This window comes from Artibeus jamaicensis, unplaced genomic scaffold (genome assembly GCF_021234435.1).
Source record: "Artibeus jamaicensis isolate MK-2021 breed Jamaican fruit bat unplaced genomic scaffold, CSHL_Jam_final contig_1128, whole genome shotgun sequence".
NCBI lineage: Eukaryota > Metazoa > Chordata > Mammalia > Chiroptera > Phyllostomidae > Artibeus > Artibeus jamaicensis.
The window spans coordinates 2,768,470-2,784,376 of record NW_026521220.1 but is presented as its reverse complement, the minus strand read 5'-3'; the positions used below and the strand labels follow the sequence as shown (position 1 = coordinate 2,784,376).

General features: G+C 57.5%; 2 protein-coding genes and 1 non-coding gene across 5 annotated transcripts; 1 reads left to right on the top strand and 2 right to left on the bottom strand.

Moving 5' to 3' along the window:
- Nucleotides 1–3,266: 3,266 nt before the first annotated feature.
- On the bottom strand, nt 3,267–10,410 carry RANBP1 (RAN binding protein 1). Its single transcript, XM_037141256.2, has 6 exons — nt 10,249–10,410; nt 8,794–8,930; nt 7,140–7,297; nt 5,102–5,230; nt 4,218–4,283; nt 3,267–3,682 (listed from the first exon to the last, which is right to left on the bottom strand). The coding sequence occupies exons 1-6, from the start codon at nt 10,261–10,263 to the stop codon at nt 3,558–3,560; spliced, it is 630 nt and encodes a 209-aa protein (XP_036997151.1). The 5' UTR covers nt 10,264–10,410; the 3' UTR covers nt 3,267–3,557.
- LOC119046655 (small nucleolar RNA SNORA77) lies at nt 4,060–4,185 on the bottom strand. Its single transcript, XR_005082027.1, has one exon. It is a non-coding gene; the product is annotated as a small nucleolar RNA SNORA77 (small nucleolar RNA).
- A 303-nt stretch (nt 10,411–10,713) lies between the features above and the next one.
- Nucleotides 10,714–15,826, top strand: TRMT2A (tRNA methyltransferase 2 homolog A). Of its 3 annotated transcripts, none has more exons than XM_037141229.2 (12): nt 10,714–11,004; nt 11,264–11,820; nt 12,073–12,181; nt 12,453–12,634; nt 12,840–12,954; nt 13,035–13,150; nt 13,226–13,337; nt 13,963–14,085; nt 14,290–14,365; nt 14,658–14,774; nt 14,934–15,030; nt 15,115–15,826. In XM_037141229.2, exons 1-12 carry the CDS (start codon nt 10,960–10,962, stop codon nt 15,344–15,346), a joined length of 1,881 nt encoding a protein of 626 aa, XP_036997124.2. In that variant the 5' UTR covers nt 10,714–10,959; the 3' UTR covers nt 15,347–15,826. The 3 variants fall into 3 exon arrangements, with proteins under 3 accessions (XP_036997124.2, XP_036997114.2, XP_036997139.1); XM_037141219.2 differs by having other exon boundaries at nt 14,619–14,774; XM_037141244.2 differs by lacking the exon at nt 15,115–15,826 and having other exon boundaries at nt 14,619–14,774; nt 14,899–15,024.
- The last annotated feature ends 81 nt before the right edge of the window (nt 15,827–15,907 follow it).

Sequence of the window (15,907 nt, the reverse complement as noted above, 5' to 3'; positions counted from 1 at the left end):
CAGCGAGGGGCGCAGGGCTGGCAGGCAAGGAGGCGGGGCTGGGCGGCGAGGGGGCGGGGTTGAGGACGCAGGAGAAAACGCCAGTCCCACCACGCCCTTCTTCCGACGCAGGATGCGGGAGCCCACCGAATCCTGGACCCCAGAGCTCCCAGCAGCGCGCATGCGCGTGTTTGCTTGGCTGAACCTGGTTGTCCAGTTCTGTGCTCAGACCCGCGGAAGACGGGCCAGTTCTTGCCTTGTAGCACCCGCCCAGCAATTGCCTACGTCTCTCCGAAACACGTAGCCGTAGCACACTGTAGGCCATGCCCACCAAGTGGACACCATAGAGGATGCCAGGCACCCTGTTCCCAGCCTGCAGTCTCTGGTGCTGTGGCATGTCAGTCCCCTCCTAGGCCTGTTTGCTCAGACCTGTCCATAAACACCTCGGAACAGTGTGTTCCTGAGGGCAGGCTGATGACCCTACTCCACGCTGATCTCGATAGTGTCAGGGTCCTCTCATCTGGGTTCCTCCCACTCCCACGAGGGGCTGGGAGTTGTACAGGGCCACCTTGGTTGTTTATCCCCCTCCGACCTCACAGCCCTCTGGCCACTTGGCAAGACCGAGCACAGCTAGCGGGCAGGGTAAGGGCAGTGGGGAACTGGTCCCTCCAAGTCCTGGCCCAGGCTGCAGGCTTGGGAGTATCAGTGGGTGAAAGGCCCAAGGCCGGGCAAGTCACTTAGCCTCCTCGGGGCAGGGTGGAGTACCCCTCAGAAAAACCGGGCACCCTTCCCCTGCGTGGGATAGGCCACTGGTCTGGCCCACCTCCGACAGGAAATCCCCCCCGCCCGTACCAACGCTGCTTAAGGTGGACCAGCAGCCTCCCAGAGCCGGGGAGGGGTGGGCGGGACTAGTGAGGCAGCGTGTGCAGAGGCTCTGGGAGGCTGGGACTTGGATCAAGCTCCACAGCCTCTCCAGTGAGCACCAGCAAGTGTCTCCATCCGTGGCCGTGCATGACACAGCGGCCATCTCCTCAGGTCAAGCTGCCAGAGGCCCTGGGGCTTCTTGGCCTGGAGGCCCTTCCTTGCCAGTAGGTGGGCCTTCTTAAGGCCCCAGCTTCGAAGGCTGCAGGCTGTGAGCCGCTGTTAAAGAACTCAAGATGGGGGCCAGACCTCGTCGTTAAGGCAGCTTGACAGCAGATACGGTGATGCACTTTCTCCCACAACACCCCACTGTGGCCTCTGCTCACTCCAGGAGGCCCAGAGCATGGGGGACTAGCTCTGAGAGGGGGTCTGGGGCAGCGGGGGGGATTCAGAGTGCAAAGGTGAACAAAGAACAGGCCCCACCTGGACCAGACCCCTCTCGTGGCTTTCTGAGATAACATGGCCCTATGATGGCCTACCATTACAAACAGGTCCTGGGGGGGGCGGGGAACCAAGGACACCACTCCAGCCAAACCATGCCCTACCGCAGCTTCACCCTTGTTCTTGCCTTTCTGCAGCTCTGTTCATAGAACACCACCACCCCTCCTGTGGTAACTGGGCCTGGACACAGACCCACTCATCAGGCGAGGCTCCCCAGACTCACCCACTGCACCCAGAGCAGGGCTCTGCTCTGTGTAGGGGTGCCAGGACAGCTGAAAACTGTAGTGTGCCAAATGCTGGTCATAGGAAGAAGGGACACTCATGCCTCTTTGTTGACGTGCCTGCAGTCTGCCTGGGCAGAGGGGGTCCCAGGTGGGATGGACCCAGTTAGGCCACAGCCCAAGAATACTCCAGCCAAGGAATGAAAAGGTCATAGGTCAACTCACCTCTTTTCATTCCCAATACTGCTAGCACCCAAATTCTGGCTTTTCACCACCACCTCTGTGCCACAGGGAGCCCACCTGAAAATACTGGCTGGGGGCAGGCGGTTGTAGGGCTAAAGGAACCCTACTGCATCCTTGCTTGCACTGCCCACTGCAGCACATTGTGTGTGCTAACAGCTGCAGGTTTAAATGCGCCTGGTCACAGCGCAGCTCTGTCCTCCAGCAATTTCAAGGGGCCTTCCCAGCTTGCAGTTACATCTTCCTACTCAAGAGGAAGTCAGCCTGGGGTTTTACATCAAGTGGGGCATTGTCTTTTATTGGGGTCCCAGGCAGTGTTAAACATCCATTCTATGCCTAAAGGCATGTCTGACCACCCTTCCCTGGAGGATCAAGCCCCTGGGACCCTCCATATAATGCACCCGACAGAGGCCTCACAGGGAAGACATCTGCCCTTCACAGCACAATTCCAGCTGAAGTGGGGTGAGATGTCCAAGTTCCGGTGTCCCTCCTGGGGTGGGAAAACCCATCCCACTGATGTTGACCTGTGCCGAGGCCTAGGGCTGCCAGGACACACAAAATTGGCCAGTGACATCTTCAGTGTTAAAGCCTGAGTGGCTTCCTTTAGAGGTGCATCCCCCAGGCTGACCACAGACACAAGTTTAAAGTTGACAAACATTACAGGACACACAGGGCCCCACAGACGTTCCACACTGTGAAGCGCCTCTGGGAAGTGTTAATGGAAAACAGCCACAGGAGGCATGAGTACCCACTCTGGCTTGGTCCACCTCAGCTCCTCCCCTGCTGGAAGGTGGGGAGGCCACACACGGCTCTTCAGAGGTTACCTTCCCAGGAACACACCATCACAGGTGAGACTACGTGCTTTCGAAAGCCTGCCAGCACTTCTCCCCTACATAGGATGTCTACAGAGGTAGCCCATCTACAAGCCAAACCCCCAAATGGCACTAACCCATTTGCATTCTTGAAAGCATCCATTATTTAAAGCTATTACAGGTATCTGTGATTCCACCTAGATAGAGATGTCAGGAGGACGATGGAGTGGTTTTCTCCAGTGATGGTGGCAGTGGGGCCGAGCCCTGCCGACACTGCCACAAACTGCACATGTGTGCCATGGGACTGGCCTGTCCCTGGGTGAGGCTGAGCAAAGACAGCCTTGGCCAAAGCCTGGATGGCGGTCTGCTTGGCCTCCCTGTACCAAAGCCAAGGAATATGGTGGTCTCCCTTTCACTTCCCCAAAGGCGGGGGGGGGGGCGCGCGGAAGGCCTCCCCACTCCTCACCACAGGGCAAAGGCACATAAGGCCTTCAGGAGGCAGTGCACCCAGCACTGGCCTCCCCCGGCCCAGCTGCCCCATAGCAGCCCCAAGTCCAGGACAGAACAAGCATGACCGGCAGGGTCAGAGCCTGAGCGCCGCCCCACACCCTGGAGCCAGCACAGGCCGGCGCACACACGGTCCTGCCCTCCATGAAGGTTTCCAATGTGTTGTTTATTCACTATTTTTGATGACTATAAATAAGTGTTTCCACTATGGAAAAGAAAGTTAGCACAGTACATTTTCATGACTGGGGAATGGATTTTCTGAAATCATCTTCGATAGGGCAAAAACTTAGAAAAAAAACACCTGAATGCTAGAATTCAGTTCTTTATATAAAGTCCCTCGTAAAAACAAAACAGAATAAAAACAAACCGAAAAGGGCCAGGGCAAATTCTTTTTAAAAAAAGGAAAAGGAAGGAACAGAAAACAAGGGCAGAGGACTTATTGCTTCTCCTCAGCTTTTTCCTTGGTCTCCTCGTCTTCAGACTCCTTGCCCTCCTCCTTCACTGAAAGCGCTTCTAGCTTTTCAGTCACTTTCTCAGCATTATCGTTTCTGCCTGATCCTCCTGAAACACGGGAACACAGTAAGAAAGCAGAGAAGCGCCAGCCTCCCCAGCCCAGACCGCAGCCAGATGCACCTGCCACGTGTGAGCCGACACGCTCCTCACAGACAGACTGTTCTACCAGGTGCCTCCAGAGCCTCCTGAATAAACACACACTCGTGCCTGGGATCTCAGTCAGTCTGCTCAGTCACATCTGGTCACTTGCTATGGCGGCCACTGTCAGGCCCTGCATAAGCAAGTGACCCTGAGCACCTCTCGAAGCCCGTTCAGCCTCCGCAGGGCTCCAGTCAGACGCTGTGACTTCACCTGCCCAAGTGCCACAAGGCCAGACCATTGAGTATGCACTTGGGGCTTGGACGGCCAGCTCCCTCCCCAAAAAGCACCATGTCCCAGGGCAGCTGCGTCACCCTCGACAGGTCAAGGCAGTCCCAGTACTCTGGAATGTTTCTGTGGCAGACGAAAAAAGCACCTGCCTGGGACTGCAGCCAGGTGCAGAGTGAGTCTGCAAGTAGGCCCCCACCCGCCAACACCGCATCACCTTTCTTTTCTCGCTCTTCGATCTCTTTCCTGCACTCTTCAAACTTTGTCTTGAATTTCTGTGCATCTGTGAAAAGAAGAGAGACTGCCTCAGAGCCCGGAGCAGTGAAGAGGACGAACCCAATGAGTGTGCAGAGCCAGGACCCAGAGGGCCTGTCTCGCAGCCATTCTGACCTAAGGAAAAGCCAGGCCGTCTAATGCGGCCCCGGGCCCACTTCTGCCTAGCCCGTGCAGTGACTGTTTCCTGGGTCCCTGCCGAGGCTAGTAGCCATGCTGGGCCGTCTCCTTCCATCTGACTCTGTGACAATTTGGGCACAGCAGCACAGTGTGGCAGCTTCATGCCACCAAGGGCCTGGGCCCTCCTCCTCAGGCACTCTGATCTCTACTCATGTTGAAAGTAGACGCTGGGCAGGCCCCGTTCCTAGAGCAGAAGTGAGGTCCACTCAGCATCTGATGGTGAGCTACTAGGCCACTGGACCCCGGCACCCACCCAAGTCCCCCAGGACCCACTAGGCACAGCTTTTGACAGTCTGGGCTGGAAAGACACCCAAGTAGGGGAGAGGTGAGCCTGGGCCTATGGATCTTAGCACAGCCCTGCTGGCACCCAGGTGATGGTAAGGGGAAACCAGCTGGCACAGCCTCCTTTGAGGTTAAGAGGGGAAAGCACTGCTCATGGACTCAGTCTGGGGGTGGCCTTGAAGGCGCACAGCTTGGCTGCACTTAGATCCCTTCCTTGAGGGGCCACCAGACAGCAGGGCAGAAAGTCCCCCAAACAGCTTCCCAGGTACCATCACCTCTCCCCAAAGAGCGACGGCACCCTGACACTGTAAAACAGGCAGCGGGACAGTCAGGCCCGCCCAGAGGCCCGCCCACCCTCCTGCTCACTCTCAGCATTGAGGAAGCGGATGGCCAGCAGCTCCGGCTTGGGGCGCTCATCGGCAAAGTCGGCGTGGGTGTTCCAGACCCAGGCACGGTCACTGCCCGCGTTTGGCTTCAGCTCCATCATTGGCGTAACTGCAGAAGAAGCCCCATGAGGACAGTGCCCACTGCCACACAGCCAGCTTGCTACCCCAGCCACCCACCACAGCTGCGGTCCTGGCTGCCAACACAACACCCCACTTTGGTCAAAACAGGGATGATTTGGGACAATCTGGAATTTACCCAAACCTCTTTAAAAAATGCCCACATTCTCTTTAAACCAGGGCCACCCTAAATCTGGGAACAGGGTGGCCTGCTCCTTGACCATGAGGCCACCTTAGTGACGGTCTCTAATCCCAATGCAGATAAGGGCTCCAAAGCCAATGCAGCCGATCACACCCAGCCCCCTGCTCTAACCTCCCAGACCCAGGTCAGACTAGGGCACGATGCCAAGCAGACCCAGCCCTCCCTGTGAAGACTGTCTACCGCGTGGCTGTGGCCACACTCAGCCACACCGTTGGGGACCTGGCCCACTGGGAGGTGGGAGTCAACAGACGGCCAGAAGCTGGGAAGTGGGGTGATCACCCAGAAAGATGCACAGTCAAACCAACACAGCCTTGCACTGTCCAGGGAGACCAGCAGGGAGGCACAAGGCTACCAGAGTGGGTGCCAGGATCCTTGTGGCATGGTCACATGCCGTGGAAGACACAGCCAGATGGCGTGGAATAAGCAAACCTACCCCGTCTCCTCAGGCTCTATGCAAACCCAAGGGGAACAAGGGAGACCAGCTCCCCAAAGAACAGAAGCAACCCAAAACCATGCCCGGCAATACGCCAGCAGCAGAAGACTTGGGCATGGAGATCTCTGGCACTGGGCAGCACATCACCACGGCTGCCCAGCCGACTCAGACACCCCACAAGCCTGTGTGCCGCCCCAGCTGTGCACAGCCTTCTCCCGCCACGGAACACCCAGTCCATCAAGGGCCTACGGTGTGCGCCAGGCCCAGAACCCACTTGCAACTCACACGGAAGTGACCCGGCAAACTGGCAAGGCTCTAAAAAAACCACAGGAGTCAGGAAGACCCCTGAGGAAGCAATTCGAACTGGGCTAGTGGGCAAGGACCAGGGCAGAAACAACTGTGATAGAGGACCCTCCTGCCCACAGGGCCTCTGCAAGCCCACCACCCTTCTGCATCACCCTTGAGGGCTGTTCCACTCTGGCTCCTGCAAGTGCTCACCCCACGGGCACAGACAGACAAGGGATCCTGCCTGGCAGACACACATGACGCCAGAAATGCAGCACGGCCTGAGACCAGGAACCAAACCCAGGACACACTGGCTTCTGAACACACATGTTCTCAGAGCGCTGCATGACAGGTCAGCAGCCAAAAGATTGATGAGCTGTCACCTCATCACAGCCCGGGCCCTGCGTGGCTAACCCTAAAACCCCACACCCCACTGAGCCCAGGACTACGGAATCCCACATGCCCAAAGGCCTCTGGCAGCCCCACCCACCCCTGCGAAGCTTCACAGACACCTGAGTAAGAGGCAGCCACCTTCTCCCACCCATTCCAATCCCAAAGCACCCTCGGGGGACACTATGTGGGGACAGAACACACCGAAGGGTGGGAAGGTCGCCGCCCAGGCGCCCCACACACAGATGCACACGAGCACACACAGATGCACTCACACGCCCTCAGGCGGAGCCTGGTCCCGAGCCCACACTGGGGCTCTGCATCCAGCCCCCTCGGTCCTGCCTGCCCAGACTCCACACCCCTGTGCGCGGTTAGCTTCTCTGCAGGTCTGCTCTGAGTTCTGAGGCACGTTGGGAAAACTCATTTCCTAGTTTAAATTAAAAAAACACACTGTGAGCGAGCACTCCATGTACCAGTGTGCTCCTGGGTTCCCAGCGCAGCCCCGAGAGTGGGCTGCTCAGAGGTCTGAAGCTGTCCCAATGCAGAGTGTGGGAACTCAGAATGAAAACACACACCCAAGAGGTCACCTACTATAGTGGTTGGCGCATATCTTCAAGGTCTTGTCCCTCCTCATGAGGAGGCGAATGGTCCCTTTTTCTTTATGCTTTAGGAGCTTGACATCGCCGGTGCCCCGTTCCTTCCATTCTGGGAGATCATTCTCTGAAGCAAATCGGAACAGCTTTGCCCGCCTTCAAGAAAAGCCATTAAGAGGTTAGACACAGAAAAGGTAACAGAGAAGTCAAACACTTGCTGGGGAAAAACTTATTTTCTGGACATTAAACAAATGACTGTATCTTTATATTCTAAAAACTACATGGTAAAATGTCACCAAAAAAACTGAAAAAGCAAATTCCAAGTTTTAGCTTGACAAAAAGAACATTCTCTAACAGAAGGACCTGACTCCTCAGCAAAGCAGCTCCCCTGAACCTGCAATGCGTGTCTCTGGACACTGTGCAGGGGCTTCCTGGGGCCTCAGGGCCACAGGGCCACGCTCTCACAAGGACACCTCTGGGACTTTGACCTAGAGTCCTGAGGGCCCGGATACAAAGGCCAGACCTGCTGGCCTCTCTTCCCTCAGGAAGGGCCTGTGACCAGCACACCAGGAGCACCCCCACCCCCCACCCCCCGAGGGGACAAGAACCGACAGCAGCAGTGCCACCGACAGTCCTCACTTTTAGGAGGAGCCAGCCCTGGGCTGCAGCAGCATTTCTGGGCCAGGCAGAGCCCAGGAGAATGAGTGTCTTCGGGGAGATGCCCACCACCTTCTGAAACCAAAGGGAACACGCGATTCTCCTTTCCCGGGCCCTTGGGAGTTGTGGGAAGGTGGTCTCCCCGGCTCCCTGCCTTAGAGGCAGGGTGCCCAGTGTTGGTGACTGCTTCTGCTCCCCTGCCCCCATCCAGAGCAAAGCACTTAAACTGTAACCCGGTATCTAGGATAGGTCTGAACAGGGGCAGGAGTTCCACAAGCCTGGACAGGGGCAACACTACAACCTATTCCCACTGATTTGTACCATTTCCTGCAATTCCGAGCCTACAGGCCACAGGCACCGCTTCAAAAACGATGCCACCCCCCACAACAGAACAAAACAATGAAAAAATAAGACAAAACAAAACACTGGCCCTTCAGCTTCTCACTGAAGAGGCCAAGAAGCACATTTAGAGTAATTTTTAAAAAGTAATCTCAGTAACTATACCACCACCCACTTTTCTCCGTAACACCAGGTACAATTTTGTGCATTAAAAACAATGAATCAGGGATTCACAAGCTTCAGACTGCCAAAATCTATAGCAAAAAAAACAAGACAGTAGTAAAAGATGAAAGATAACAGTAACGGCAGAGACTCCCAGCTCAACAGAAGGAAAGAGGCCGTGTGAGTTGGAGGGGCTCGGGGGCAGTGCACCACTGCAGATGGAGGAGCGGTGGCAGGACGGTGGGAGTGCCTGTGTCCTCCACGGCACTGGCCACGGGGCTGCAGGGGGCTGCAGGGCACCCGGTGAGGAGTTACCTGATGAGTGCATCCTAGCAGCAGCCTTGATTTCCACGTGGGATTAGTCACCACACAGTTCCAGGCTCTTTCCTCAGCCTCGGTCCAATTAAAGGCCAGGCCAACACTTTAGTACCCATAAAAACCACGATTTCCGTCTTAAACCAAACAGATCTCTTCCTGAAGCAAGATCAGCTTACATTTTGAAAAGCTCCTCTTCATCTTCTTCCAGCGTTTTAATTTCTTGCTCAGGAAGAGAAACTATGGGCTCAAACTGAGGGTCATGGTTGGACTCGTCTGCATTCTCAGTGGAAGTGTCATGGTCCTCATGGATGTCCTGTGGGGGGAACAGGGTGTGCAGAGTTGACGGAAGGCAGTGTACCTGCCCTGCAAGCCAGGCTCACCAGGCCCCACAGTGGGCAGCCCTAACTGGCTGTCCCTAATGGCCTCACCCGAAAGCAAGAAATTAAGGTCACAGCCTTCCACACTAGGAAAGTCTGTCTATCTGTCCAGCAAAGTGAGACACACTGGGCTTCAGCACCCACCCCAGATGCATGAATCACATCTGATTGGGACTCCTAAAACTCAGCCACCTACTAATACTAACCCAGTGGCCTGGAAAAAACCACCCCATTTCCTTAAGCCTCAATATCCTCATCTATAAAAGGTGGATAACAATACTGCCAAGTGTAGACTATAAAAGACACAATGGACTGAAGAGAACAATGTTATCCTTCAACCAAAAAACAACCCTTTCAGTTTTTACTGGTTGAGAAAAATGTGTGCACTTGCTTACTAGAAGAAAAAGTTGTGACTGCCAGGTTTTAAAAGGAGTTCTGTCAGCAACTTTATCTTGGTTTGGAAATTAAATCCAAAGGAGTCGTATAAATAAGAACCATTAAATTCTGTTCTAGTTTAGAGAATTATAGAGCATAAAGATTATCATTTTAGGTTCAGCTCGTATAGAACACGTGGCTTGGTAATCTATAAAACTGTAAGAAATCTGGACACTTCATTACCAGACTCAAGCCGAAAAGAAAAGATAAGCCCTTCGCTGCTTTCCTTCGTGGGACAGCACTGCGGCTCCGCAGCGGCCAGCTCAGCAGAGCAGACACCCGCTGCCAACAAAGCCGCCCCCACCCTGGGTCGGCGCGTCCTGGACCCTACGGGAATGCAAGAGCTTACGCCGCAGAGGCCTGTGGCGGTTCGAGACTAGGACAGAATGAATGAAGTGCTGCTCAGACGACAGAAGGGAGGGAGGGATGCAAGATCTTGGAAAGCCCAAAAGTGGGCCGAGTCGGAGGAAACCAGCCGCCAGCCCTGCGTCCTAGGCGTGCAGTGAAGTGAACACGAGACCAAGGAGCTTGGACATTGGGGCCACCCCAAGGTCGCGCGGGCGCCCCGCAATCCCCAGGCCCGAGCCCCTAAGTCCCGAGCGTCTCAGCCCCGAAGGTCTCCAGCCCCCAGGCCGCACTCCGCACAACACGACCCTGGGCCATGGAAACGGGCCACGGCGACGCGCCCCGGAGACCCGCAAGCGCCGAGACCGCAGGCCAGTGGGGGTTGGCGGCGACTGCGCGGACCGCCCACGTGGCCGCCAATAGCCGCCCCGGGCCCCCAGCCCCCGACTAGTACCCGCCCGGGCCCAGCCGCACCTTGGTTGCCGCCATGGCGGCGAGGCGGCGGTGGCGGCTCGGCTGGCTTGGTCCTCGCTGGCTCCGGGGCCTCTCGGCGGCTACTCCTAGCTCCTCCACTCTCTGTCTGGCGCCGGCGCCTCCCACCCGCCCGCTCGCTCTTCCCTCCGCCCCGCGACCCGAACCCTGACCCCTGACCCCAGCGGCGGGAAACGCGCCGCGATTCAAAACAAGTGCAGCTTTATTGGCTCAGGCGACGGACACCCTCATTGTCCAGCCCGCCCCGCGCTTCCCGCCAAAATGCCCGTGGCGCATGCCCGGCCCTCTTGGCAGTCTGAGGAGCGTGCTTTCCCGGCGGCCCTCGCGCGCACTTCCGCCCCACAGCCTCGCGCGGTCCTCGTGCTCGCTAAAGCCGCAGCTACACGCCGGCGCCGGAGCCGGCGCTCAGTGATGACGTATAGGAAGTCAAAATGACGGCGACGCACCGCCTAGCCTGCACGCGCTGACTGTCGGGATAGCGACCGGCGGGGCGAGTGGCTGGCGCGGGACCCTGGTTGGTGGGCGGTGTACCGTGCACTCCACGCCTGATACTGGGACCTGAGCACAAAGGGTTCCAGCCCCGCCCTTGGCTTGAAGCCGGGTGGGAGCGGCCTCAGGGCGCTAAACCAGCACTTTGAGAGTCTCCCGTCCGCCAGGCCCAGGGTGAGGCGGCCCTCGTGCGGCTCTTAGTCCATGCAGCGGATGGACGGGACAATGAATGACAAGCTAGACAATGAGGTACATTGAAGGGTGATCCTGGCGGGGCATCTCCCTTCAATGGGGCAGAGGTGGTTGACTTAATGGGAGAGGCTGAAGGTGGGGGCGTGGTGGGAAACTCTTGGGAATGAGGGCTGAGATAGGAGAGGAAGGGAGTGGAAGCTGAGAATGATGGAAAGGGGTGGGACTGGGTGTGGGTTGCACTACTGGAGATCTGCATGTGGGGCAGTGAGGACCCAGAGTCCAGCCGTCATCCAAGCCCCTGCCTGTCTTCACCCAGGGCCTGGGGACAATGGAGGGCTGCAGCGAGGACAGCAGCAGTGCCCTGGGCATCTCTGTAGCCCCAGCCCCTCATGAGGAGAAGGAAGAACAGGGGACTGGGGCACCTGCTGAGTCAGGGCCTCAGCCTGGGCTCTACAACTACATCAGGGACGACTTGTTCACTTCGGAGATCTTCAAGTTGGAGCTGCAGAACGTGCCGCGCCATGTCAGCTTCAGTGATGTCCGGCGCTTTCTGGGACGCTTTGGCTTGCAGCCCCATAAAACCAAACTCTTTGGCCAACCTCCTTGCGCCTTTGTGACATTCCGCAGTGCCACTGAGCGGGACAAGGCCTTGCGTGTGCTGCACGGTGCCCTCTGGAAGGGTCGCCCTCTCAGCGTGCGTCTGGCCAAACCCAAGGCCGATCCCATGGCCAGGAAGAGACAGCGTGAGGATGAGAGTGAAGTGCCATCCACATGTGTGGCTGACGTAGTGACCCCTCTTTGGACTGTGCCGTATGCGGAGCAGCTTGATCAGAAGCGGCTTGAGTGTGAACAGGTGCTGCAGAAGCTTGCCAAGTGAGTGTGGACACCCCCTTGACACTGAACTCTGTTCAGCTCCATGCTTGCTCAGTCCTCCCTGCGCCCTATACAGACACCCTCGGCGTCTGCACAGGCTCTGGGGGAGCCAGCCAGTAGGTTCCCTGTGTTATGAGTGGGGGCAGTAAGACCCGAGGGGAGAGGCCCAGGCACCTGGGCATTTGGACAGTAGCTGGAGATGGGTTGATGGCAGTGGGCTGAGTCTAACCCCAGCCCCACCTCACTCCATAGGGAAATTGGGAAAACCAACCGTGCCCTGCTGCCCTGGCTGCTCTCACAGAGGCACAAGCACAGCAAAGCCTGCTGCCCACTGGAGGGGATCATGCCGTCACCCCAGCAGGTCAGGCCCACAGACCTTCACCCGGTGCCCTTAAAGAAGCTGTCATCACCCATCCCTCCTCCTCCTGCTTTGCATCAACTACTCATGTTGGTCCCAAGACTGCTTGTTTTCGGCCTTGTCCCCAGGACTGCCGTGTCCTGTGGAGGGTCTGGGGCCTCTCACATATGGTCATCACCTACTCACTCGTTCACTGTGGTTCCCTCCACGCACAAGTGGTGGGCTCCAGGGTAAGGTCAGCGTATCTCTCTGCCTCCTTCTGCCCACCCTGCAGACCGAGTATCGCAACAAGTGTGAGTTTCTGGTGGGAGTCGGGGTGGACGGGGAGGACAACACTGTCGGCTGCCGGCTGGGAAAGTACAAAGGCGGGACATGTGCTGTTGCGTCCCCCTTTGACACCGTGCACATCCCTGAGGCCACCAAGCAGGTCGTGAAGGCCTTCCAGGAGTTTATCCGGTGAGGATTTGGGGATTGGGGTGAGGGCTTCAGGTGTTCTGAGAGGGTCTGGTGGCAAAGAGCCTGGGTCCAGCCACTGGTCGGGGAGGGGAGGGTCCTGTCATTGTGGCCCAGTGGGTGTGGCTGAAGGAAAAAGTAAGGAAGCTGGTCAGCCAGTTCTGATCAGCAGATGTTGGGGACTCAGGGCTGTTCATGACTCCCACAGGTCTACTCCATATTCTGCATATGACCCAGAAACATACTCAGGCCACTGGAAGCAGCTGACTGTGCGCACCAGCCGCCGAGGCCAAGCCATGGCCATTGCCTACTTCCATCCTCAGGTCTCAGTTTAGGAGGGTGCCCTGGCTGGAGCAGGCTGCATGCAACACAGCCTTACAGCCTTTTCTACTGTCTCCTCCAGAAACTGAGCCCCGAGGAGCTTGCAGGGCTGAAGGCCTCATTGGCACAGTACTTCATAGGGGGTCCGGGCAAAGCCAGTGGGGTGACCTGCCTCTACTTCGTGCAGGAGGGACAGCGGTAAGGAGCCAGGGTGGGAGGATGGTGCGGGTCCTTTCGAATGCCGGTGATAATGACTGGCCCCACCACCCACAGAAAGACTCCCAGCCAAGAGGGTCTGCCCCTGGAGCACGTAGCTGGGGACCGGTACATCCAGGAAGACCTGCTGGGGTTGACCTTCCAGATCTCCCCTCACGCCTTCTTCCAGGTAGGCCAGAGTCCTGGGGGGTCGTAAAGACACAGAGAGGGAGACCTGATGTGATACCGGGACATAACTGGGGTATGGGTAAGGGTGGCAACAAACTGTTCACATGCAGAGGTCTCAGGGAGAGCACTCAGGCCAGGGAGCCACAAGGGCAGTGGGGCAGAAAGTCATTTGCACTCACTGGACCTTTGTGACAGCCCTGCTGGAAAACCACATGTGGGCAGTGGGAGATGAGGTGACACCAGGGCTCTAGTGTGAGCTCTGGTGAGGTCTTCATGCCTGATGCTGCTGGGTGGCGGGGGGTGAGGTGTGATCCCATACATGTGGCACTTAGAAGACCGTAGGTTGGGAGGAAGGGGGTCAGCATCGAGTGGCTTTTAAAACTGGGGCCCTGGGTGAGGTTGCCCAGCATCCTGTGGGTAGTGAGGCAGTGGCAGGACTAGCCCTGGGGTCCTTAGGCAGTTAGAGGTGGAGAGGAATGGGATCAGGAGACCTAGAAAGAGGGTAAGTGAGCCAAGCACTAGGCCACAGGCCTCGGGGCAGGGGAGGACCCCAGGGGATGAAGGCACTTGGCTGGGGCTGCAGGAGGGAAGGTTAACTTGGGTGGTGGTGCTGGCCCACCGTCCAGGTGAACAGCCCAGCTGCCGAGGTGCTCTACACAGTCATCCAGGACTGGGCCCACCTGGACTCGGAGAGCACTGTGCTGGATGTGTGCTGTGGCACCGGCACCATTGGCCTGGCCCTGGCCCAGGTAAGCCCTGCTGCCCCAGCTGAAGGTGCCCTCTCCCTACCCCACCCTTGGGTTAGCACCACTTCGTGACCACACCCCCCCAAAACCCCCAGCCTGTCCCATACCCTCTCATATACCCCAACAATGCCTCCTGCTATTCTCCTCCCCAAGAAGCTCCTGGGGTAGTGCAGGGCACTGTCAGCCTGTGTGCTTTCCTTGATTCAGAAGGTGAAGAGAGTTGTGGGGATCGAGCTGTGCCAGGAGGCTGTGGAGGATGCCCGGGTGAACGCCCACAGCAATGGTGAGAGCTGGGGCCCCACACAGGGCAGTCACCCCTGCTGTGCACCTCAGCACAACCCTTGGAACCCACTATATGCTTCTAGGGCAAGAAGGGGGAAGCTGTGCAGAAGGCACAACACGTCCCCTAACGTGCACCCAGTGTGCCCGGGACCACCTGGGGGGAGGGCAAGCGTACTGCCATGCCAGTGTTTTCCCAGGCACCTCTGGTCAGGGCCTTCAGGACACCAGGCCTCAGGCGGGTCCTGTGGGGCCAGGTGTCCCGGGTCCCAGCAGGGTTGCTGTGCCATCTGCAGAGTTGAGCAATGTCGAATTCCACTGTGGGAGGGCCGAGGACCTGGTGCCCGTCCTGGTGAGCAAACTGGCCTCCCAGCAGCTCATTGCCATCCTGGACCCACCCCGTGCTGGCCTTCGTGAGTAGCCTCCACTTAAGGGTAGTACAGGGAAGAGGAGGGCAATGACATCCAGGTGGCACTCCGGGCTGTGTAGCCTCAGGCTTGATGACCAGATCCACTGGCCCTCCATTCTTCCCTTGAGGTGGGAACCCTGTCTTGAGGAATCTGCCTCCTCAGATTCCAAAGTGATCCTGGCCATCCGCAGAGCTGAGAATCTCAGGCGTCTCCTTTATGTCTCCTGCAACCCCCGGGCGGCCATGGGCAACTTTGTCGAGTGAGTGTGAGGTGGGGGTCTGAAGTGAAATGGGGCCAGCGCCCAGCCACGAGGCAGACCTTGACTGCTCCCTTCCCACCACAGCCTCTGCAGAGCCCCATCTAACCGGGTGAAGGGCACCCCCTTCCGGCCAGTCAAGGCTGTGGCCGTCGACCTGTTCCCGCAGACCCCGCACTGTGAGATGCTCATCTTGTTCGAGAGGATGGAGCACCCCAATGACACACAGACCCTGGAGCCTCAGGACCCTCCCACCCAGTACTCACCAGGGTCCCCTGGTGAAACCCACCAGGAAGCCGGGTCCTCCCCTCCTTCCTAGGCCCTGGAGCAGTGGAAACCAGCCCTTCCACAACAGGGCTCAGCCTGCATCACGGGCAGACACCAAGTGGCTCAAGTCCTTGCCTCACCCCAAAACACCATGGGGCAATAACCAACAGGGCCTGACACCCAGCTGTCCTGTCTTGGGCATTCCTGTCCCTATGGGCCATAGCTCCTGCACCCTGTGGACATATACATTACACACACACCTGTTATTTTTGGACCAGTTGGGCCACAATGGTCAGAATAAACAACTGCTGAAGCACTATCACTGTTTCTGTGATAAGAACCCAGGGCTTTAGCACACAGGCTCCTCTGTCCCCCACTGCAGGTGCAAAGGGACAGCCAAGAGGGACACTAGGGGTAAGTCTTAAGTCTCAACCTCTGGCTCAGCCCTGGGAATAGCCAAGAGCTGACCCAGCTGGAGCTGGATCTTGGGGTGGTTCTCCCAGGCCCTTTGAATAAAGGAAGTTACAGCAGAGCTTGGTGTTTTATGATTAATCCCAAAGCAAAGCAGAGTCAGAAATCACAGCCAATGGCCAAGTGTGTACATGAGGTAGGG